This window comes from Chlorocebus sabaeus, chromosome 25 (genome assembly GCF_047675955.1).
Source record: "Chlorocebus sabaeus isolate Y175 chromosome 25, mChlSab1.0.hap1, whole genome shotgun sequence".
Taxonomy (NCBI): domain Eukaryota; kingdom Metazoa; phylum Chordata; class Mammalia; order Primates; family Cercopithecidae; genus Chlorocebus; species Chlorocebus sabaeus.
Genome location: NC_132928.1, coordinates 67,618,473 through 67,638,084, shown reverse-complemented (window position 1 = coordinate 67,638,084; position 19,612 = coordinate 67,618,473). Strand labels below are relative to the sequence as shown.

Below are 19,612 nucleotides of genomic sequence, written 5' to 3'. Positions count from 1 at the left end.
TTATCCTTCACTCTACTGCAGAGAACAAGAACCATCAAGTGCTGTCAGTTTTCCTATTTTGTCAAAATGTCCAAAACGAATTCAACGATGCCTGACTTCTAAGTTCAATACCACAGACCGCCACTGCGACAGCTACAAAGTGCATAACAGGTGTTTGCTGAACTGGCTACAAAGACAACCGAGATGCTCTCCCCAGCTCCGCCAGAGTTCGGCTCTCCCGGCCTGCAACCGCCCTTACCGGGCAATGCGAAGTCCAGGGCGGACAGCACAGCCCTGCCAGCACTCCCTGCCCAGCAGAAAGAGACCAAGCAACAAGAACCAGGGGAGAGCAGCTAGATGCCAGGAGGGAGTCTGCCTTCGCGAATGAAGCGTGCCCAGTCGGCTCTCGCCCAGAGTCTGCTGGCGGCACCGGAACTGGGCAGGGTTGGGGGACCCCCATCCCAGGCCCGGCCTCAGGTAGAGAGCTCTCCTCAGGACCAGCCCCAGGTGGGGGACTCACATCGGAACCTGGCTGCAGGTAGGACCTCACCGCGGGTGGGGACTCACCTCGGGACCCGGGCCCGGTAGGGGGCTGACCTCGAGACAGCTCCGGGTAGACGGCGGAGGATGGCAGCAGCGGCGGCGGCTGGTGTCCCGGTCCCGCAGTCCCACCACGTGGGACCGGGCCCCGCGCTCCTTCCGCCCGACGCCGGCGGCGCAGCGGGGAGGGGCGGCACGCACGCCAGGCGTCGCCAGCCGAGCGCCGAGGCGCCTCGCCCATTGGAGGAGACGGTTGCGCGTTGGAGGCCCGAGCGGCCCAGCCCGCGGCCCGCTCCGTGTCAGTCAGTCATGGAGCGGCCGCCCAGAGCGGCGGCGGGGGCGGCGGGGCGCGGGGCGCGGGGGCCCAGCTGAGCCGACCATCGGAGCGAGACCCTGCGGCAGAGACGACGGAGGCGGAAGCAACCCGATCCCGGAGGCGGCGGCGGCGGGGGGAGCCGGAGCCGCCTGGGATGTTCAGTGAGTGCCGGGCGCACGGGCGGGGAGGGCCGGGAGGGTCGCAAGGCGCGCGCGCGCGCGGGCGGGCGGGGGCCGGGGCGGTGGGGCCTCGGCTGGGCGCGCCTTGGCTCCCGCCGGCGGGCGGTGGGGGTGGGGCGCGGGAGGCGGGGCGGGGGGGCGGTGAGCGGCTCTGCGCGGGCGCGGCGGCCGCGCCTCCGCCCTCGGCCTCCCCGAGTCGCGGGCTGCGGCCGGCGGCGTGGCCTGCAGTCGGCGGCTACACCTGGACGGGCGTCGCGTTCCTGCGCAGGGGTGGGTCCTGCGGCTTGGATGCCGGGCTCGGGGAGGAGGTGGCGGGCGCCCGCGGGGAAGGTATCCCAGTTCCCGACAGCCAGGCAGGGAGCACGGCTCCACAGCTCCTTTGCACGTAGGGGAAAAGGAAATGTCTTTGCGGCGAAGTCGGGATTCAACTTTGCACATGGTGATCGTGCGTGGGTGGGTGTGGAGTCGATCTCCGCGTGTGACACGGGGGAGCCAGAGTTAGACTAGCTGCTGCAGGAGAGTGCCGACCTGCAAAGTGTCTCTCGGGGCTCTTAGCCTCATGACAGCAAGGTAAGGTTGGTGCGCCCATGGCGTGGGACGGGTTCACCATCCAGCTCGCGAAGCTGCCAGGCTTTTGAAAATGTATTCGATAAGGCGTTGGTCCGAAGTGAGTGGATGGTTAGAAACAGTGGTGTCATTTTAGACTTAGCGGAAGTGGAGTGCAGGAACGCTACATGCAGTTCTCCCATCAGTTGTGAAAGTCGTTGTAATGCGGATCTCGCAGTCTTTGTGGTTCTGGGATCAGAAGGTGAGTGCCAGTCCCATGCGGTGTCTGTCTTAAATTACTGCACCTAAACTGACCTTGCAGATTGAAATCTCGGAATAGTGACTCCTGCTAACAAGCAGTTGGGAGCTGTGCTGAGAGGAACAGTAAGGGCGGAGTATGTCTTACATTAGGCGATTCAAGTGTGCCAACACCTGAGTTGGGGATGTAGGAGAGGACACGGAGGCCGTTCCCCAGTTCCTGATCACAGCTCTAGTTGGAAGTGGGAGTAGGGAAGGGAGTTTTGTGCCTAATAGGTTAAATGCATCTGGCCACATCTTTAAACTTTGGAACAGCATAATGTAGTGGATAGAGCTTGGTGACAGTAGACCTAGGATGGAAACCATGTAGCCGTCTGCGTAACCTCTCTGAACTATAGTTTCCTCATCTATAAAATGCAATGATGAGGAATAACTTAAACGTGGAATTTTTTTTTTTTTTTTTTTTTTTTAGGAGACAGGGTGTCTCTATGTTGCCCAGGCCTGGGCTCAAGCAATCCTCCCGCCTCAGCCTCCCAAAAAACGACCTTTTTAAAGGTACCCAGAAAAAGAATGATGTATATGAAAATGGCTAAATGTTAACTATTATGATTTCCTTTTTGCCAGATACCTTCTAGGTTCCCTGTAGGCCTAAGTTTTTTGCGTTAAATGGAATACATGCTAATTTTTTAATGAATCGTAAATCCTTCCTGCCTTAAAAATCAGTCTTAAGCTAGAAAATTAAAAGATGGGGTTGTTTTGAGTATTTTTCTTTGTCATCAACAGATTAGATTAGTGTATCTTGGAATAGTTTTGTTGCTCCTGCCTCTAAATGTGAGGCTTATGTGAGCTTCTGTCACTGTGAAACTAGGTAAAGGCCTCACTTAACTACTCAGTAACTGGTTTTTGACTTTCCAAGCAATATGTCAGCACCTGTGAAGGACATCTCTGGGGAAAGAAAGGGGATTTTGTTTTTGCTAATTTATTTTGCTGGAAGGGTACTCTAGGGATCATCTGTTAAACCAGCATTACTCAATGGACAGTACTAGAAGTCAAGTTTCCAGCCTATTTTGTATGTGACTGGTGGCTTCTCAGGTAGTAAGTGTTCTGATCATTCTCTCAACAAGCATCTAGTAAGCATTCACTGTTGTGCTCTCTCAGGAAGCCCCTGGTCATATATAGAATCCTTTGAGCAGCAAGATGCTATAGAAGGTAAGAGCTCAGAACCTTCAGCCAGATGGCCTGAGTTCCCATCCTGGCACCGTGTGACTTCATTGGGCCTCAGCTTTCCCGTCTGAAGAATGTTACCTACGTCAGGTTTGTTGTGAATTTAAAGAAGGCAATCTGTGTAAAGCACTTAATTTTAAGTGCCCGAAGTCTCTTAGCGCCAGGTATGCTCAGTGTTAAGTATTCGCAGTGGTAGTGTGTGAAACAGACAAGAGTAGGGTTGAGTTCTGTGATAACAGATTTGTTCCCTGGGTCCGAATGTGGAAGGGACTATGATCAAGGAAGCTTTTGGGAGGAAGAGATGACTAAGCTGAGCTGCGAAGTGTGGGTGGGATTTAGTCAAACCAGGTTGCAGTGCCAGTGTGGCAGTGCCTCCAACTACTGGAGAGCCCCTGAGGGGAGAAGGTGGAGCATGACCCACCAGTAGAGTAAGAAGAACCACGGATTGGTCCAGTGAGGTAAACAAAGGCAGATTAGAGTAACCTGGAAATGACACAGTAGACACTCAGTTTTTCTATCCTTCACACTAGTGGAGGCATTTGAAAGTATTTTGTTTTGTTGTGTTTTTTTGAGACGGAGTTTCACTCTTGTCGCTCAGGCTGGGGTACAATGGCGTGATCTTGGCTCACTGCAACCTCCACCTCCCAGGTTCAAGTGATTCTCCTGCCTCAGCCTCCCCAGTAGCTGGGACTACAGGCGCGCGCCCCCATGCCTGGTTAATGTTTGTATTAGTAGAGACGGGGTTTCACCATGTTGACTGGTGGTCTCGAACTCCTGACCTCAGGTGATCCACCCGCCTCGGCCTCCCAAAGTGCTGAGATTATAGGCTCGAGCCACCGCACCTGGCGGCAGTAAATGTTTTTAAGCTTAGCAGAGATAACATCAGATTAGCTCCTTGGAAAGATTGTGCCTATAGTAGTATAGTATTATGTTGAAAGTAGGGCCAGGTGTGGTGGCTCATGCCTATAATCCCATCACTTTGGGAGGATCACTTGAGCACAGGAGTTTGAGACCAGCCTGGGCAACGTAGTGAGACCCCGTCTCAACCAAAAAAAAAAAAATTTTTTTTTTTTTCTTAACTACCCAGGTGTGATGATGTGCATGCCTGTGGCCCCAGCTACTGAGGAGGCTGACTCAGGAAGATCCTTGAGCTCAATCAAGGCTGCAGTGAGCCATGATTGTGCCGTTGCACTCCAGCCTGGGTGACAGAGCAAGACCTTGTTTCAAAATAAAAAGACTTATTTTACTTTTATTTTTTATTAAAATTTAAAAAGTCTTGGATGTTCCCTGTCTGCCCATGATTTCAAAAGGAAAATGGCGGTAGAGTTGGATATTTTATTCCAAATCTCAAAGCTGAGACAGCACTTACAGAAGGCATGAAGAAACCACGCAGCCTTCCCTCTTAAAAATTATCTTCAAGTATGTATTGTATATGCTTGATCACAAGCAAGGTTTTCCCCCAAAATTCTCATGTTTGGGGCTCCCCTGTTACAGGGCACTCTTTCTCAGTCTATTTTGAACAACAAGGTGGTGTTTGGGATATTTATTCAATCTTACCAAATAAGTGAAACCAAAAAATAGGAAAGATTAGGTCATTATTCCTGATAGGGGTGGGGAGTATCACAAAGTGCAAGTGTTAAATGCCACACATAATTTTTCCAGATCGCCAAAAAAAAAAAAAAGGCATGTGTGCGTGCATGCACATATATACACACACACATATATATGTGTGTGTGCACATATATGATGGTGAATGAAAAGACGTTCTGCTCACCTGAACAGGCATTGATGGCTTGGGTTGAGATTTCCAGCAACAGCATGTGGATTGAAGAAGTGCCTTATTGTAACTGATTTAGTAGATGGGAAAGGTAAAGTGCTCTGGAAATGGAATTTGATGTTTCATAGTGACTTAATTCATCACACACACTGGTGTCTAAAATATTCATGAATAGCTGGAGTGAATTTGTTTAGTGAATTCATATATTGCCTTATATATTTTAGATATGTGTAAATTGATAGAGATTATAGTTAGACATTTGATTTTCATCTATAACCCTCAGAGTTTCTCTTTTTTTAAATTAAAGTTGACTAAAAAGTGTTCTTTTTAATTTTCTTATTGCAAAGGAAACGTGGTCATAGGTTTGGGCTTACCTTTTAGTGGGACATTTTACAGAAAGAAATTAGCTGCTGCTATTTCTCTGCTGAAGCAAATTGTCTTTTTCCTTATTTTTTAATTTGAAGAAGATTTGAAGAGTGATGTATGTTGTCAGTGTTTCTAAACACTATAAAGGCCGGGTGCGGTGGCTCAAGCCTGTAATCCCAGCACTTTGGGAGGCTGAGACGGGCGGATCATGAGGTCAGGAGATCGAGACCATCCTGGCTAACAAGGTGAAACCCCGTCTCTACTAAAAAATACAAAAAACTAGTCGAGCGAGGTGGCGGGCGCCTATAGTCCCAGGTACTCGGGAGGCTGAGGCAGGAGAATGGCGTAAACCTGGGAGGCGGAGCTTGCAGTGAGCTGAGATCCCGCCACTGCACTCCAGCCTGGGTGACAGAGCGAGACTCCGTCTCAAAAAAAAAAAAAAAGAAAACACTATAAAATACTTCCATTTATAATTGTCTAGTAGTCAAAGAAGATAGCCCCCCAGTAAGGTGTATCAAGGTGAATGGGTATTTAATAACTTTACAATGTTTGGCAATAATAAAAGGTAGCTGTGTTTTTAAAACAAAATACTAACTTTTGGAGACTTTGTCATTAGTAAGCAGAAGTGTTATGCAAAACTTTGTGAATTAACTTTTTTAAGCTAAGATGCTGATGCATTAGTTTCACCATGTAATGTCATGCTGTAGAACTCTGTTGTCCGATACAGTAATCGTTGGCCACATATGACTACTTAAATTAAAATTAATTAAAACAATTCAGTTGCTTAGTTGCACTAGTCATATTTTGGTTGCCCAGTCTCCCTGTGTGGCTAGTGACTACTGTGGTGAACAGTGCAGACTTAGAACACTTCTGTCATTTGTCAAAAATCCTCTTGGACAGTACTGCTCTGATATGAAAAGTTGAAGATCATTCCATCCACTTTGAGACACACACACACATATAAATGTTTTAATGAAGCATCTCCAAATCCTCATGTACTGCATTTGAATTCAGTTTCAGGAACAGTGATAAACAGGAAAACATGCTACCCCTTATTTTGAGAACAGGACAGCCTATTTCTGTCTACAGTGGTTGCAAGTAAAGTATTTGTGAACGTTTTCTTTATGTAGTCAAGCATAGTAAGTAGTGTAGAAAGCCATTCTGTAGATTGTGCCACACTCTTCCATGTTAATAAGATTTGTATAGAAGCAATTTTTCTGTGCTGTAAAACAGTATTAAAGTAGAAATTCAAGAAGATCATGAGCTTAAAATAAACTCTTAAGAATTCTAAGAAGCTAGATAGCACTCACTTTATTTTTAAGATGAGCTTCAAAGATAAGCCCTGTCCTCAGGGAACTCTCCATCTGTTTAGGGGAACTGAGGAAGAGTGATGGCAAGAGGGGACAACCTGCCTGAGGGCTGGGGTGATTTAGGCTTGGGTGTAGTCATTAGATTTGAAATGTACTTTGGCTGCTTTTCAAAGGACCATATGATGAGGGCCTAAAGGTGGAAGAATATTGGAATAGTCCAGTTGAGAAGTGATTTGTAGAATCGGGCTTAGTGGCATACACCTGTGTTCCTAGCTACTTGGGAGGCTGAGCTGGGAGGATCATGAGCCCAGGAGTTGGAGACCAGCCTGGGCAATATAGCCAGACCACTCCTCTAAAGAGAGAGAGAGAGAGAGAAGCATTTGTGCTGTCAAATAGCAAACCGTCAAGATAGGGCAGCAGAAATGGTTGAGTTGCACTAGCCACATTTTATTTTTTTAAGTTGAGAGAGAATTCCCATTTAGAATAGGAGTTGGTGGCCTCTTCGAAGTAAGGGTGAGAGAGAACAGAGTCTTAACATCATGACTGGCTTTTTGGGGGTTTGGTTTTCTTTTGTTTTGTTTTTGCTTTGATGGTGGATAATGGCACCATTAAGCCGACTAAGAAAACCGGGAGAAGGTAGAGGTATTGCAGGTGGAAATGTCTGTTAATCGACTGAGTTCAGAAAGGTGATCTGACTGTAAGTCTTGCATAGTGGTGTGGGGAAGCAGGGAATGTGAAGAAGCAGTGGCAGACAGGACTGGGAGGGCAGAGCCACGAGAGAGGCTTGCAGTGGGAGGGACCAAGGGAGTTTCAAGTAGGAGGTGAGTTCAGCAGCATCACATCCAGCTGAGAAATCATGAAGGATGGTGCTGGAAAGTGACCGGTTAGATCAGACAAGAGTTAAGGAATCCTAAGTCTCAGTAGCCTGCTGAGGTCAGAAGCAGGGTCAGCTGGCTGGGTGAGGAGACTGGTGAAGGTTTAGCATAGCGTAGGTGGAAGGCTGTAGGGTAAGTAGCTGATGAAACAAGACTTCTGGAACATCAGCTGATGTTGGAGAAAATCTATTTCTCATGACATCTGTTTGCTGGATTTCGTGATTTCCACCTACTTTCTACCACTGCTATCATCCCCACCAAAACGCCACATTCTTCACTGCATCCTGAGCCCAGCTACGGCCTTATCCATGTGCCATTTTATTTCTTAGGACACCCTGGGAAAAAACACAGCTTCTAATTCAAGTATATTTCTGTCAGTCTGAGCAAAAATTGAATATGAAAGGCTATCATAATTTTTAAATTATATGAGGTATGACTGAAACGGAAAGTACTATGGCTCATTTATTTTTCAGTTATGATTTATATTTTCACAAAGCTAATTGAATATACTTTATCATGATGATTAATGCAAAGCTAGGGTTTTAGGTCCAACTTAGACTGATCGTTTGATAGATATTACAACCATTTAGTTGCTGTGAGTGAAGAGAACTAATAAGTTACCTAGTAGATACTTTACAAAAAATGCAAAAATAATTTTTTTCATCTGTTATAAGCGTAAATTTACCATTGGGAAAAAAGTACAATTACTCAGAAAAGGCCAACAGTCAGAAGTCTCAGTTGAAGGGCTGATTTGAGGATTGTGTAGTGAGTTTGCCTGAATTTATCTTGAACTCACCCTTACTCAAAACTGCCACCTTACTGGGGCAGGGGGAGGGATGGGGAAGCCAGATAGTACTCTTTTGGCATTTCATGGAACTGTGTAGTACTTTAACCTGTGACGTGGTGGGTGAGGGTACCTCCCAGTACTCCTCTACCATCTGTGTACATTAGAGCCTAAGGGGGGTGGGGATGGAGGGATAGGATGCAGCGTGTAACCACTGAAGGGATTGACCAGACTAGAGTTCCACACTGACAGCATCTTAACAGAATGCCTGGGTTCCATGTATCTCCACCTCCCCACATTTCTGTAGTTGAATGTTAAGTGTGGCTGTGGTTTTCCCTGCATAGTTGTTACATTGAAATGATCGTGTGTGATTTTATATAGCAGCTTGGTTGAAGTATCTGGCAACTGTTGATATATGAGAATAGATATACATTGTGTCAAAATCCTCATTTTGATTTCCAGAAATACTAACAATGTGATATGAAGAGCAGAGTATTTGACATCTGTTTTTACCTCTGAAAGTTAGGTATTTTATATAAATTGAAAATTATGAGAAATTCTGAAATGGTAACAAAGAGTATAATTATATCTAAATCCAATTTCAGTTTGAAAGATTTTATAATTATAGGAAAAGCTAGGCAGGTAACGGAATTGCACTGTTCGTCTCATGTATGAGTCTCTCCAGAGACTTGGATCTAGTTTAAGGAGAATTTTTTTCTTTTGGATATTAGAACTCTGGAAATCAATCTGGGTGGAGGGGACCGAGTTATCTCAGGTTCATTAATTATCCATGTCACTTGAAATATAGGTACATTGGAATAAAACCCAGCTAAGTTGATTGGGTCGTTATCTAGTATTTGAGTTCAGCATGGTTATGCAAGAGAGTCACTGCCAGAATTCCTGCATTTAAGATCCATGGCCCTACAGTTGGCTCACCACCCCCACTCAGGGAAGTGCCCTTATCATAAATGGTAGTTTGGACTCAGAGAAACTGCTATTTGGGGCAGCTAATTTAAGCACATTTGTTAGAATCAGTTTTACAAACTAGCTTCTAGCAATCTTAAATATAGTCAGTGTTGACTATCATTCATTCTTACTCCGTTCTGTTTACTCTTTCATAACTTCACATCTTTTCCCTTCCTCCTCAGACACAAAGGTATATTGTCTCACCTTGAGGACACTGTGTCATCACAGAGTCTGTTCTCCCTATCAGTCATTCGTGTGTCTTTCACACGCAAGGGTTTTTCCTGTCAGAGGTGATCTGAGAGATCCAGGCCCATCTGCCTAGAATGCTCAAGGATGTACATCGATACGTGCATGCATTCCCAAGTCAGCAAAAGATCGGCAGTGTAGAAGTTGGAAAGATTTCAGTCTCGGCTAGAGTAGGGAATTGGGCTGGCTTGGGAAAGTCCACAGACTAGGAGCTCTTGAAGTTAGGTGAAAAGCAGCTTTAGCAAGTGATGGGAAGAGGCACTGGTTGGATTGACTCGTCTTGACTTTGGGCCACACAGGAAAGGACAGTACTGTCACAGCCTCTGTGTGCATTTAACTTTTTTCATCTAAATATAACACTGAACCAGAATCTGCAGGGCTGGAATTATTTAGACATGTCCACACACTCACGGGATTCTTATGTCTAGCCAGGTTGGAGGATCGCTGGTAGAGAAGTGCTGATCAGTGGCCACAGAGAATGGGAGCAGGGACCCCACTCTCAGAAGTATCAGAATCCCTGGATTAGCAATTAAAAAAAACAACTTAATTAAAAAGTAACCCAAGTCATCAATACAGTGAGAGAATAACACACCATACACAATCAAGGTGAATTTCATAGTGAGAAGAGAGTTCAGTATTTAGAAATTTATTATTGTGTTTCATTATGTCACTGCTTCACAACCACAATGTCCCTTCTTTTTAACTGTCACAGACCTAGTACCCCTTCTTTGTAACAAATATTTTGAACTCTTTGGCAATCCAGAAATAAAATGCACATGCCGGGCACAGTGGCTCAAGCCTGTAATCCCAGCACTTTGGGAGGCCGAGACGGGCGGATCATGAGGTCAGGAGATCGAGACCATCCTGGCTAACACGGTGAAACCCCGTCTCTACTAAAAAATACAAAAAACTAGCCGGGCGAGGTGGCGGGCGCCTGTAGTCCCAGCTACTCGGGAAGCTGAGGCAGGAGAATGGCGGGAACCCGGGAGGCGGAGCTTGCAGTGAGCTGAGATCCGGCCACTGCACTCCAGCCTGGGCGACAGAGCGAGACTCCGTCTCAAAAAATAAATAAATAAAATGCACAGATAATGTAATCTTTCTATGCATATGGTTTAATATATATATATATAATGTCCTGACATTTTATATTTGTATGTGTATATATTTGTGGTTGTGTCTCTAGCCTTCACAGTTTGCCATGTTGTATGACTTTTAGGGAACTGAAAAGTGGGTCTTCAGAGTGTTATTTTTAAAGGGCTCCCACAAATCAGTTTAGAAGGAAATAATTACTTGCAAATGGTATTGGGACAGTGTGTTAGCTACAGTCACTAGGCAAAACATTTGTTTGGTTATTCACCACACACTAAAAGAAACTGCAGTTGGACAAAAATTAGATACAAATAGTTTTTTTATGTTTAAAGAAAAATAAGACCAGGCATGGTAGCTCATGCCTGTAATCCCAACAATTTGGGAGACCAAGGCAGGAGAATTGCTTCAGCCCAGGAGTTTGAGACCACCCTGGGCAACATAGCAAAACCTCTTCTCTACTAAAAAAATAAAAATAATAAATAAATAGATTTCTGGAAAAGGTGGAATTTTACATCTTAAAAAAGAATGGAAAGGCAGACATGGTAGCTCACACCTGTAATCCCAGCACTTTGAGAGGCCAAGGCAGGTGAGTCATTCGAGGTCAGGAGTTCGAGACCAGCCTGGCCAACATGGTGAAACCCCATCTCTACTAAAAATATAAAAATTAGCCAGGTGTGGTAGTGTGGGCCTGTAATCCCAGCTACTCGGGAGGCTAAGGCGGGGAATCACTTGAACCCAGGAGGTGGAGGTTGCAGTGAGCTGAGATCATGCCATTGCACTCCAGCCTGGGCAACAGAGCAAGACAGTGTCTCAAAAATAAAAGAATGAAAGAACTCTCAAAGGAAAATACTAATAGATGTAACTGAAACTTAAAACTTAAACGCATGCAAATAAATGATCAAAAACAGATCTCCCACACAAAACAACTGGGAAACCTTGATTTAGAAAATGTTGCTTTGGTTGGGATGATCGTGTGTGTATGCGTACATGAAATGCATTCCAAAATGGACACAATATTTTGGTCCTGGAGGGGAAAGTATGTTTTACATGATAGCAGTGAACCCACAAAATTCATCCAGCTGTCTTTGGTCATCTGGACTGCAGTATTTGTTTCTGACAAAGTAGTGTTTGAGGCCATGGCAATACTAGGGGTTCCTGTCATTCTTGATAATAAACTCAATAGTCAAAGGAAACAGTGCCTCTTTTTTTTTTTTTTCTTTTTCCTTTTTTTTATTTTTGTGAACCTACAAATTAGCTTGAATTATTCAAAAATAATTTGCTTCTGTTCAGGTCACTTCCTACCACTTTCTTTTCCTTTCTTACAGGAATTTATGAGACATATGCTAACACATAAACATACCCTCTTAGTGTTGTGCTACCTTTCTGTACCTGTGGTTTAAAATAAAGAGTGAAAAAGGTAAATAATATTATACAATTAAAATGAAAACACATTTTGCAAATCCCTGACTTGGAGCTGGCAGCCTTTTCCTGGCTATTAAGCAAAAATATCACAATCCCCTTCACCATTGTTAACTTCATACTTTGTTAACATCTATTTATCCAGTTTCTGTGGTCTTTGATTTGGCACTGCCTCCTGCCTGCTTTTTTGGCTAGTTCACTGCTAATTAACACCTCTCTCACAGAGTAGGCAGGAGAAATCAAAGGCCCTAAATTTCAGACTGGCCCTGTTTGCTCTTTGTTAGCTTCTCTACTGAAAAGTTTCATGGGGCTGATTGGAATCTTGGTATTAAACAGCGTTTGGGGGTGATCTAAGGACTTTATTATCAATGCTTTTCGTATTTTCTATAATTGAAGTTCGTTGTATTGTCATTGGAGAAACAGACAAAATGGAAGAGTATACCACGTTGGTATTAGGGAACTTAGATTTGCGTCTTAACTAGGCCACTTAGCCACATGGCTGGTCTTCCTCTCCTACGTATCCTACCCATCCGCGATGGTGCAGTTGGGTGGGTTGCTCTCCCAGGCCCCTGATGTCTCTGCATCCTGTGATTGCCTCCCTCGAAGGTCATGAAACGAGTGCGTACCGAGCAGATTCAGATGGCAGTGTCCTGCTACCTCAAACGCCGGCAGTACGTGGACTCAGACGGTCCCCTGAAGCAAGGACTGCGGCTGTCACAGACTGCTGAAGAGATGGCGGCCAATCTAACAGGTAATGGTGGGGGTTTGTCTGGTGGGGTGAACCTGGAGCAGGAGAACTCACGTCAGTATCCATGTGGGATTGCTTCTCTTCTCAAGACAGTGCCAGAGACAGCAGACTGACCAAAAACCTCAGTGAGCTACGTTAAGTGAATGATGTTGGCCTCAGAGACCCTGTCTGTCATTCAGAGCCATACTCACATGCCACTTCTGATAACCTCTGTGGTTCTCCTGGCTAAAGTCATTTCCTTCCTCAGGACCATTCAGTTACTTTATCTATACCTGAAAGTATGTGCAACTTTTTCCTTCCGTAAACAATTAACCTACAAGACCCTCAGGGACAGGGTCTCCCTCTGTCCCCTTCTTGCACAGGTCCCCTCTCCTCCAGCATGGAGCTTCACATGTGGAAGTCAGGTTTGTTGAATGAATTAGTACTTCAGGATCCATAGTTGGAAATATTATTATTATAGACATATTCCTGAAGTTTTTTAAGTTTGTTTTTGTTTTTTAATGTTTTGAAATCAGATTCTATTTTAGAAAAACTTGAGTTGACTCCATCTGGATTAACAAGTACGGTCATCACTCAGTACCCATAAAGGATTGGTTCCAGGACCGCTCCATGGATACCAAAATCCACGGACACTCAAGTCCCTTCCTGATAAGACGTGGTATAATATTTGGCATAGTAGGTTACATCTACACACATCCTCCTGTATTCTTTAAATCATCTCTAGGTTGCTTATAATTCCTAATACAATGCCTACATATCACCTCATTCACATGGATTCATCATGGTATTCAGCACCTGGTAAATTCAAAGTTTGCTTCTTGGGACTTTGGGGTTTTTTTTCCCCAAAAAATTTTTGATTTGCAGTTGTTTGAATCCATGGATGTGAAACCCACAGATACGGAGGGCCAACTGTAGTTGTTAGCTATTTTGTGAGTTCATGTTTCTATGTAATATGACTCTCTTTTTCTTTTTTTGTGTTTTTGTTTTTTGTTTTTTGAGAAGGGGTCTCTCTCCATCACTCATACTGGAGTGCAGTGATGCAGTCACAGCTCACTGCAGCCTCAACCTCCCAGGCTCAAGTGATCCTCCCATCTCAGCCTACCGAGTAGCTTGGACCACAGTCATGCACAACCACCTGGCTAATTTTTTTTTTTTTTTTTTTTTTTTTTTTTTTTTGCTTGTTATTCTTGTTAGAGATGGGATCTCACCATGTTGCCCAGACTGGTCATGACCTCTTGACCTCAAGTGATCCTCCCACCTTGGCCTCCCAAAGTGCTGGGATTACAGGTGTGAGTCACTGCACCCAGTGTAACAGGACTTGCTTTTACTGAACTTATTTACTAGAGATTCTGGGGGGGAGAAAATGCTGGGATGCTTTAGGGTGATTATAAACTACTTTAATGACTGTGTGTGGAGGTGGAGTTAGCAGTGATTTCTGCAGCTCAGTCCTGGTTCCCTTTCTTACATGCTCAGGCTACATTCTTCTCTCTTCTTTGTTCCTGGACTTTCTCTGCTCTTCCAAGTATCTGTCACCACCTGCTCCATTTCTTAATGGTTTCATCCTCCATCCTAGCAGCAGCAATTACCTCAGTGCCCTCTTTTTATATACCTTCAAAGTCAAGGACCCGGGCTTCATTGACATTGCCATAGGAAGGGAGTGCTAGGACAGTAACAACCTGAGGACGCTCTCAAAGGAGTGGTTCGTGACTCCCTCTGAAACACAAACAGAAGCCTAGTCAGCAGCCTGCCGCCACATATTTCAGGGTCAGATCCACCTGTTACTCCTTCCCTTCAAACTCCTCAGAGATACCCTTAACCAAAACAGGTCCAGATTATGGGCTTAGTATAGAATACTGAGTGCCTTATTGTTCGAATAGGAGAGTCCATTTATAACACCTCTATCCCACTGTAAAGTAATTCTTTCTGAACATGCCATCCTAGCTGTTTCAAAAATCTGCTGCCCTGCATCCTTTGGAACCAGCGAGCAGTAATTCTTGCTGCTGTTGATAGAAAGTAGGAATGAACAATATTAAACAGTCTTCAAGAACTTTGCTCATCTAAGTTGTCTTAGTTTCAATAGAATAGCTTATTAGGACAAAGTGTTGTTGCTGGAAAACCACCAGGAAAAGTGAGAAACATGAAATATGATTATTGGAAGATTTTGTCCTAGATTTTTCCATTAATTAAGTAATCTGAAGAATTCTGTCTTTTTTCAGCAGACATTTAGTGAACATCTGCTATAGCCCACGTGCTGAAAAGTTCTAGAGATAGCTACGATTTGACCCTAGCTCTGAGAAGCTAAGTGTTCTAGTTGGGAAGTGAGGCAGTGATTGAAGAAGAGCATGAGATAGTAAGTTCTGTGAGGGGGGAGGTTCAGTGGTAGCACAAAAGATCATCCAAATTAGGCTGGTAAGCCAAGGAAGGCGCCTGAAAAGGCCTTGTGATTCCTGACATAGTTGGGGGTCAGTAAATAGTTGAAGGAGTGAGCTGAGTTGGAAAGGAACCATTAGATATTTACCAGGGAACAAATTGGAGGAGGATATCCAAGTTTTCAAATGTGAATTTTAGAAAAATCAGTCTAGTGGCAGTATTGATAAGGCAGCCTAGGTTAGAATCGGGGAAAGTAGTTAGAAGACACAGTCCAGTAAGAGGTGAAGACCGCCTCAGTTGAGGAAGTGGTGATGGGAGTGGAGAGGAGAGGATAAATTTTAGGAATCTGTAGGATTTAGTGACAGAATAACTAAAGGTGGGGGCAAGGAGGAGGAAGAGGAGCCCCGCCCTTGCATGCAGGCTTGCAGCAGGTCCTCGCTTCTGGCTTCTCTTCCTTCTCCTGGAGTAGGGTGGCTTTCCTCTCACCTGTGATTCCCTTTCTGCTTGTTTCCTGTTATGGCTCCCTCAGTCCTGCCGCATTCATCACCATTTCTCCATCCACATTCCATTGTCCAAAATGCATTCATGTTTCATTCAGGATACGGTTAAAGGTGGCTTCCCTTGGTTTTTAGCCACCTTTTTTCCCCAGTATTCCCCACTCCTCTTGTAAACAGGAGGAGAATGGTTTTTGGTTTTTGGTTTTAGAAAGCATAAACTCTCAGATTAGAGATGAAGTGTGTGTTTACATACTGACTATTGAGACTCCAACCTTGTTTCCCCCGCACCAATTCATCTGCCCGGGATACTGCAGCCAGGCACCCCTGCTCCAGGAAGGCAAGTAAACGATCCTTCCCTGGGGAGTCTAACTTGCCCAAGAAGAAATACCAAAAGACAGTGATGTTGGGACATTGCTCACCCTGGTCACCCTGGAGGGTGAGCCTCACCACCCAGAGTGCCTCACTGTAAGACAGCCAGGGGCCATTGAACCCTAGAAGAAACATATAAGAAGGGCAGATGGAAAGAAACAGAAGAAAACTTCAAAAATACCTTGTTTCAAATACTTAGGATTCAAAAATCATAGCCTGTTTGGGGAAAAAAAAGAATGTTGAGAATGAAAAAACTTATCAATTAGATACATGATAGTAAAAAATAAAAACTCATTAGGTATTATAAGTAATCTAGGGGGAAATAATCAGTAGAAGGGCCAAAAGGTGAGGAAGGCTTTCAGAAAGTAGAGCAAAAAGACAAAGAAATGGAATAATAGGAGAAAAAAAGAAAGGATTGGTTCAGGAGATCCGACCTTGAAATTATAGGAGTCTCAGAAGATAGAGAATTATCAAAATGATTCAAGAAAACTTCGCAGAACTAGAAGACGTGAATTTCCAGATTGAAGGGGCCCACTCAGTGCCCAGCACAGTGGTTGACAATGAACTCACACGAAGGCACCTGTGAAATGTCAGAACATAGGGTCAGACATTTCCTGATAAATCTCGTGAATTTATGTACTTGTCTTCTCTCATTCACCTAGTCCTGTGCTTTTTACCTTTCCTTCCCTGGCCCTCATTTTATTGAACTTCAGGAGGGAGGGGAGAGAAACAAGTGTCATCAGTCTGTCGTATTTAACCAAGACCCAGCACACTTTGGAAACCTGCTGAAATGTCAGTTGCTGTGCATGTGTGCACAACACCCTCCTCCACCCTGCCATATACTGGATTAATAATCATCTCTCTGTTTCCTGCCCTGTCTTGTGTATCTTCTCTTTAGTGCAATCAGAGTCTGGTTGTGCCAACATAGTGTCTGCAGCCCCTTGCCAGGCAGAACCCCAGCAATATGAAGTACAGTTTGGACGACTGCGGAATTTTCTCACGGGTAAGTACTCAGTTCTAGAACCTTTTCTTATTAAGAAAACAGAGTAATACAGACCAATTCTGGGCACACTGCTTATGAGTTAGCCCTGCTCCACAAGGAGCAGTAAAAAGAAAAAAATAGAGTAATGCAAATTTCCCTTAGAACCAACTATATTCCACGATTGGTATGAGATACTAGGGATTTGAAGGTACTCTTAACACAGTTCTTGCATTCAAACTTATGGTCTATTGGAATTCCTGAAGAGTTCAATCATGAGGTTTAAGTTTACAAGGGCAGAGCTCTGGGTGTTTTATTCACTGTTTTATTCATGGCCTTCAGCACAGTGACTTGTGACTTGTATTGAATAAGTAGAAACTGTCAGCCATGCAGAGAAACATCCTTAAATACAGCACATTTGAAATGTACATTATCTCTCTACTAATAATGTAGTACATTTCACAATGGGCTTTGCCCCTTACTTCCAAAAGTGCAAGTAAATAGTCCTTATGAATGAACAGGCAAAAATACTAAAAGTTGTCATTTAGACCAGTTTGTGAGTGGCAAAATGACCACTTGAGATATAAGAATAAAAAAGATACTATACCACATATTAGGAAGAAAAACATTAAGAGCCCCAGAAGATAAATGGGAAAGGGATGTAAACATAAAAATTTACACCAGGATAACTCACTTTAGCAGTCAACCAAGTATATTAATACTTCACTGCAAAAATCATTGCAATTCTGTAACAACAAAATTATGCGATTGAGTTTATTTTATTATATACCTATGCTTCAATGATTAAAAAATACAAAAATGTATGTAATGTCATTAGGGTCATCTGAGTGACTGAGTGACTCATAATGGAAATAAGTCGTATCCATGACAAAAGCCATCTCACTGTCATGAGTCAGAATATATCTCTCTTAAAATTATACATTTGTTGATTTACCTTTGTGTCTGTTTTCCTCATTAGACTATACGCTCCATGAGGGCAGGGACCATATCAATATATCTTAGTACAGTATCTACCCTGGCATGTAGTCAGCACTTAACATAAATACAGGCTGAATGAATGAAGGAGACAGGCTCAAAGAAGCCAGATAATTTCCTTCTTTTTTTTTTTTTTTTTTTTTTGAGACAGGGTCTTGTTCTGTTGCCCAGACAGGAGTGCAGTGGCATGATCATGGCTCACTGCAGCCTCGACCTTCTGAGATCAAGTGATCCTCCCAACTCGGCCTCCTGAGTAGCTGGACCACAAGCATGTGCCACCACACCTGGCTAATTTTTTTTTTTAATTTTTTTGTAGAGACAGAGTCTCACTGTGTTGTCCAGGCTGATTTCAAACTCCAGGCCTCAAGGAGTCCTCCCATCTTGGCCTCCCAAAGTGCTGAGATTATAGGCACAAGCCACCACACCCAGCCAAGACATTTCTTTCTAAACCAGCTTCCGCACCACTAGTATGGTGAAAATAAATATGTCATGGAGAGAATAATATCATAGTTTTTTAACTGAGTAAAATAACTTGCTAAAAACTGAGTTAAATTTTTCTTAAAATTGCTTAACGCCTCAGAAACCAATGCCAATGATAAAAAATATCTCTAAGTTCTTACCTCTGAATGAAAGAAACACTATAAATTCAGTTTTTCTTTTTTTATCTTTAGTGGAAATTGATCACTGCCCTGAAATATTTAACATTTATATGATATGCAGAATTAATGAAACTTCCTTCTTTTCAGTTTAAATGTAGTAGACTCATTTTACTAAAGCCTTAATCTTCATGATTTTTCGTTTTTGTAACTATTAAACAGACTGTTCTCTACTTATGAATTCTATCACCCAACAACCGTGAAACTGATAAGATAACCCCCCAGAGGGTTTGATTTTGTAACCCTTATTTCCTGTAATATTTTGACCATTTTCTCCAACTGTAGACTATAGTAAATATAGATTCTTTGCTTTAAAATGCTAACCATTATGGGGGCCAGATAAAAACTAGGATAACTCTGTGTGTAAGGCCAGGTGTATTATTTTGGTTTATATATTGATTACTTTATACTCATCTTTTACCATTAAAAATTACTACCACAAGGATTATTTGGCCAGAACTTTACATTTCAAAAGATTATAATCTATCAGCCATTTCCTTTAGGTTCTTTGTTTCTGAACTGAGAAAGTTGTCTGTTATTAAGTCTGTAATTTGATTCTTTAATCCTTTGGTTTAAAGGATCATTATTTAAAAGGGGTTAATATATGTTGATCACTTTGGACTTCTGCTCCTGGAATATTTTTCTCTACCCTCAGGTCTCTGAAGAGCTTATAACCAAATCAAATGAATAGTTATTTCCTGAACATCAAGATAAAGTATAAGATATACTCATTAGTCTATTTTAGAAGGATTCCTAACATAAAAACACTATAGGTAAAAGTTTTTAAATAAAATTTGAATATCACAGAAGCATTTTCACAGACCAGCATGAGATCGGTTTCTGAATTATATAGGAATTGCATTCAGAATGGAAAGAGAAAGCGATTTGGTTGGGGGTAGTCAGGGAAGGCTTTCCTGAGCGGGAGGTAGGATTTAAGTCAGCACTTGAAGGATACGCTGAGTTTCAGTAGACTGGAAGAGGAGGAGGAAGAGGAGTGATTTGGGTAAGAAATAACATGAGCAAAAAGGCAGGCTTGACGACTCTACAGGAACAACTAAGGCTTTGTTGAGAATAAGACTTTCAGGCTGAAGATCAATGAATATTAGTCTGAAAGCAGTTTGTA

At 43.4% G+C, this 19,612-nt stretch overlaps 2 protein-coding genes across 8 annotated transcripts in view; one reads left to right on the top strand and one right to left on the bottom strand.

The window, feature by feature from the left end:
• Positions 1 to 807, bottom strand: part of URB2 (URB2 ribosome biogenesis homolog) — a 40,055-nt gene extending 39,248 nt beyond the window's left edge. For all 5 annotated transcript variants that reach the window (XM_007989752.3, XM_007989751.3, XM_073011841.1 and 2 more), the window contains exon 1: positions 547 to 807. The gene's annotated coding sequence lies outside the window, so the exon portion shown is untranslated. The remainder of the gene's footprint in view (positions 1 to 546) is intronic.
• TAF5L (TATA-box binding protein associated factor 5 like) overlaps positions 759 to 19,612 on the top strand; it is a 33,089-nt gene continuing 14,235 nt past the window's right edge. For 2 of the 3 annotated variants that reach the window (XM_007989757.3, XM_073011845.1), the window contains exons 1-3: positions 759 to 996; positions 12,481 to 12,625; positions 16,757 to 16,861. In XM_007989757.3, coding sequence (XP_007987948.1) covers positions 12,484 to 12,625; positions 16,757 to 16,861 — 247 coding nt within the window. In that variant the 5' untranslated portion in view covers positions 759 to 996; positions 12,481 to 12,483. Of the gene's footprint in view, positions 997 to 1,170; positions 1,285 to 12,480; positions 12,626 to 16,756; positions 16,862 to 19,612 lie in introns of those variants that run through there. The other variant, XM_007989758.3, reaches the window with a different exon arrangement.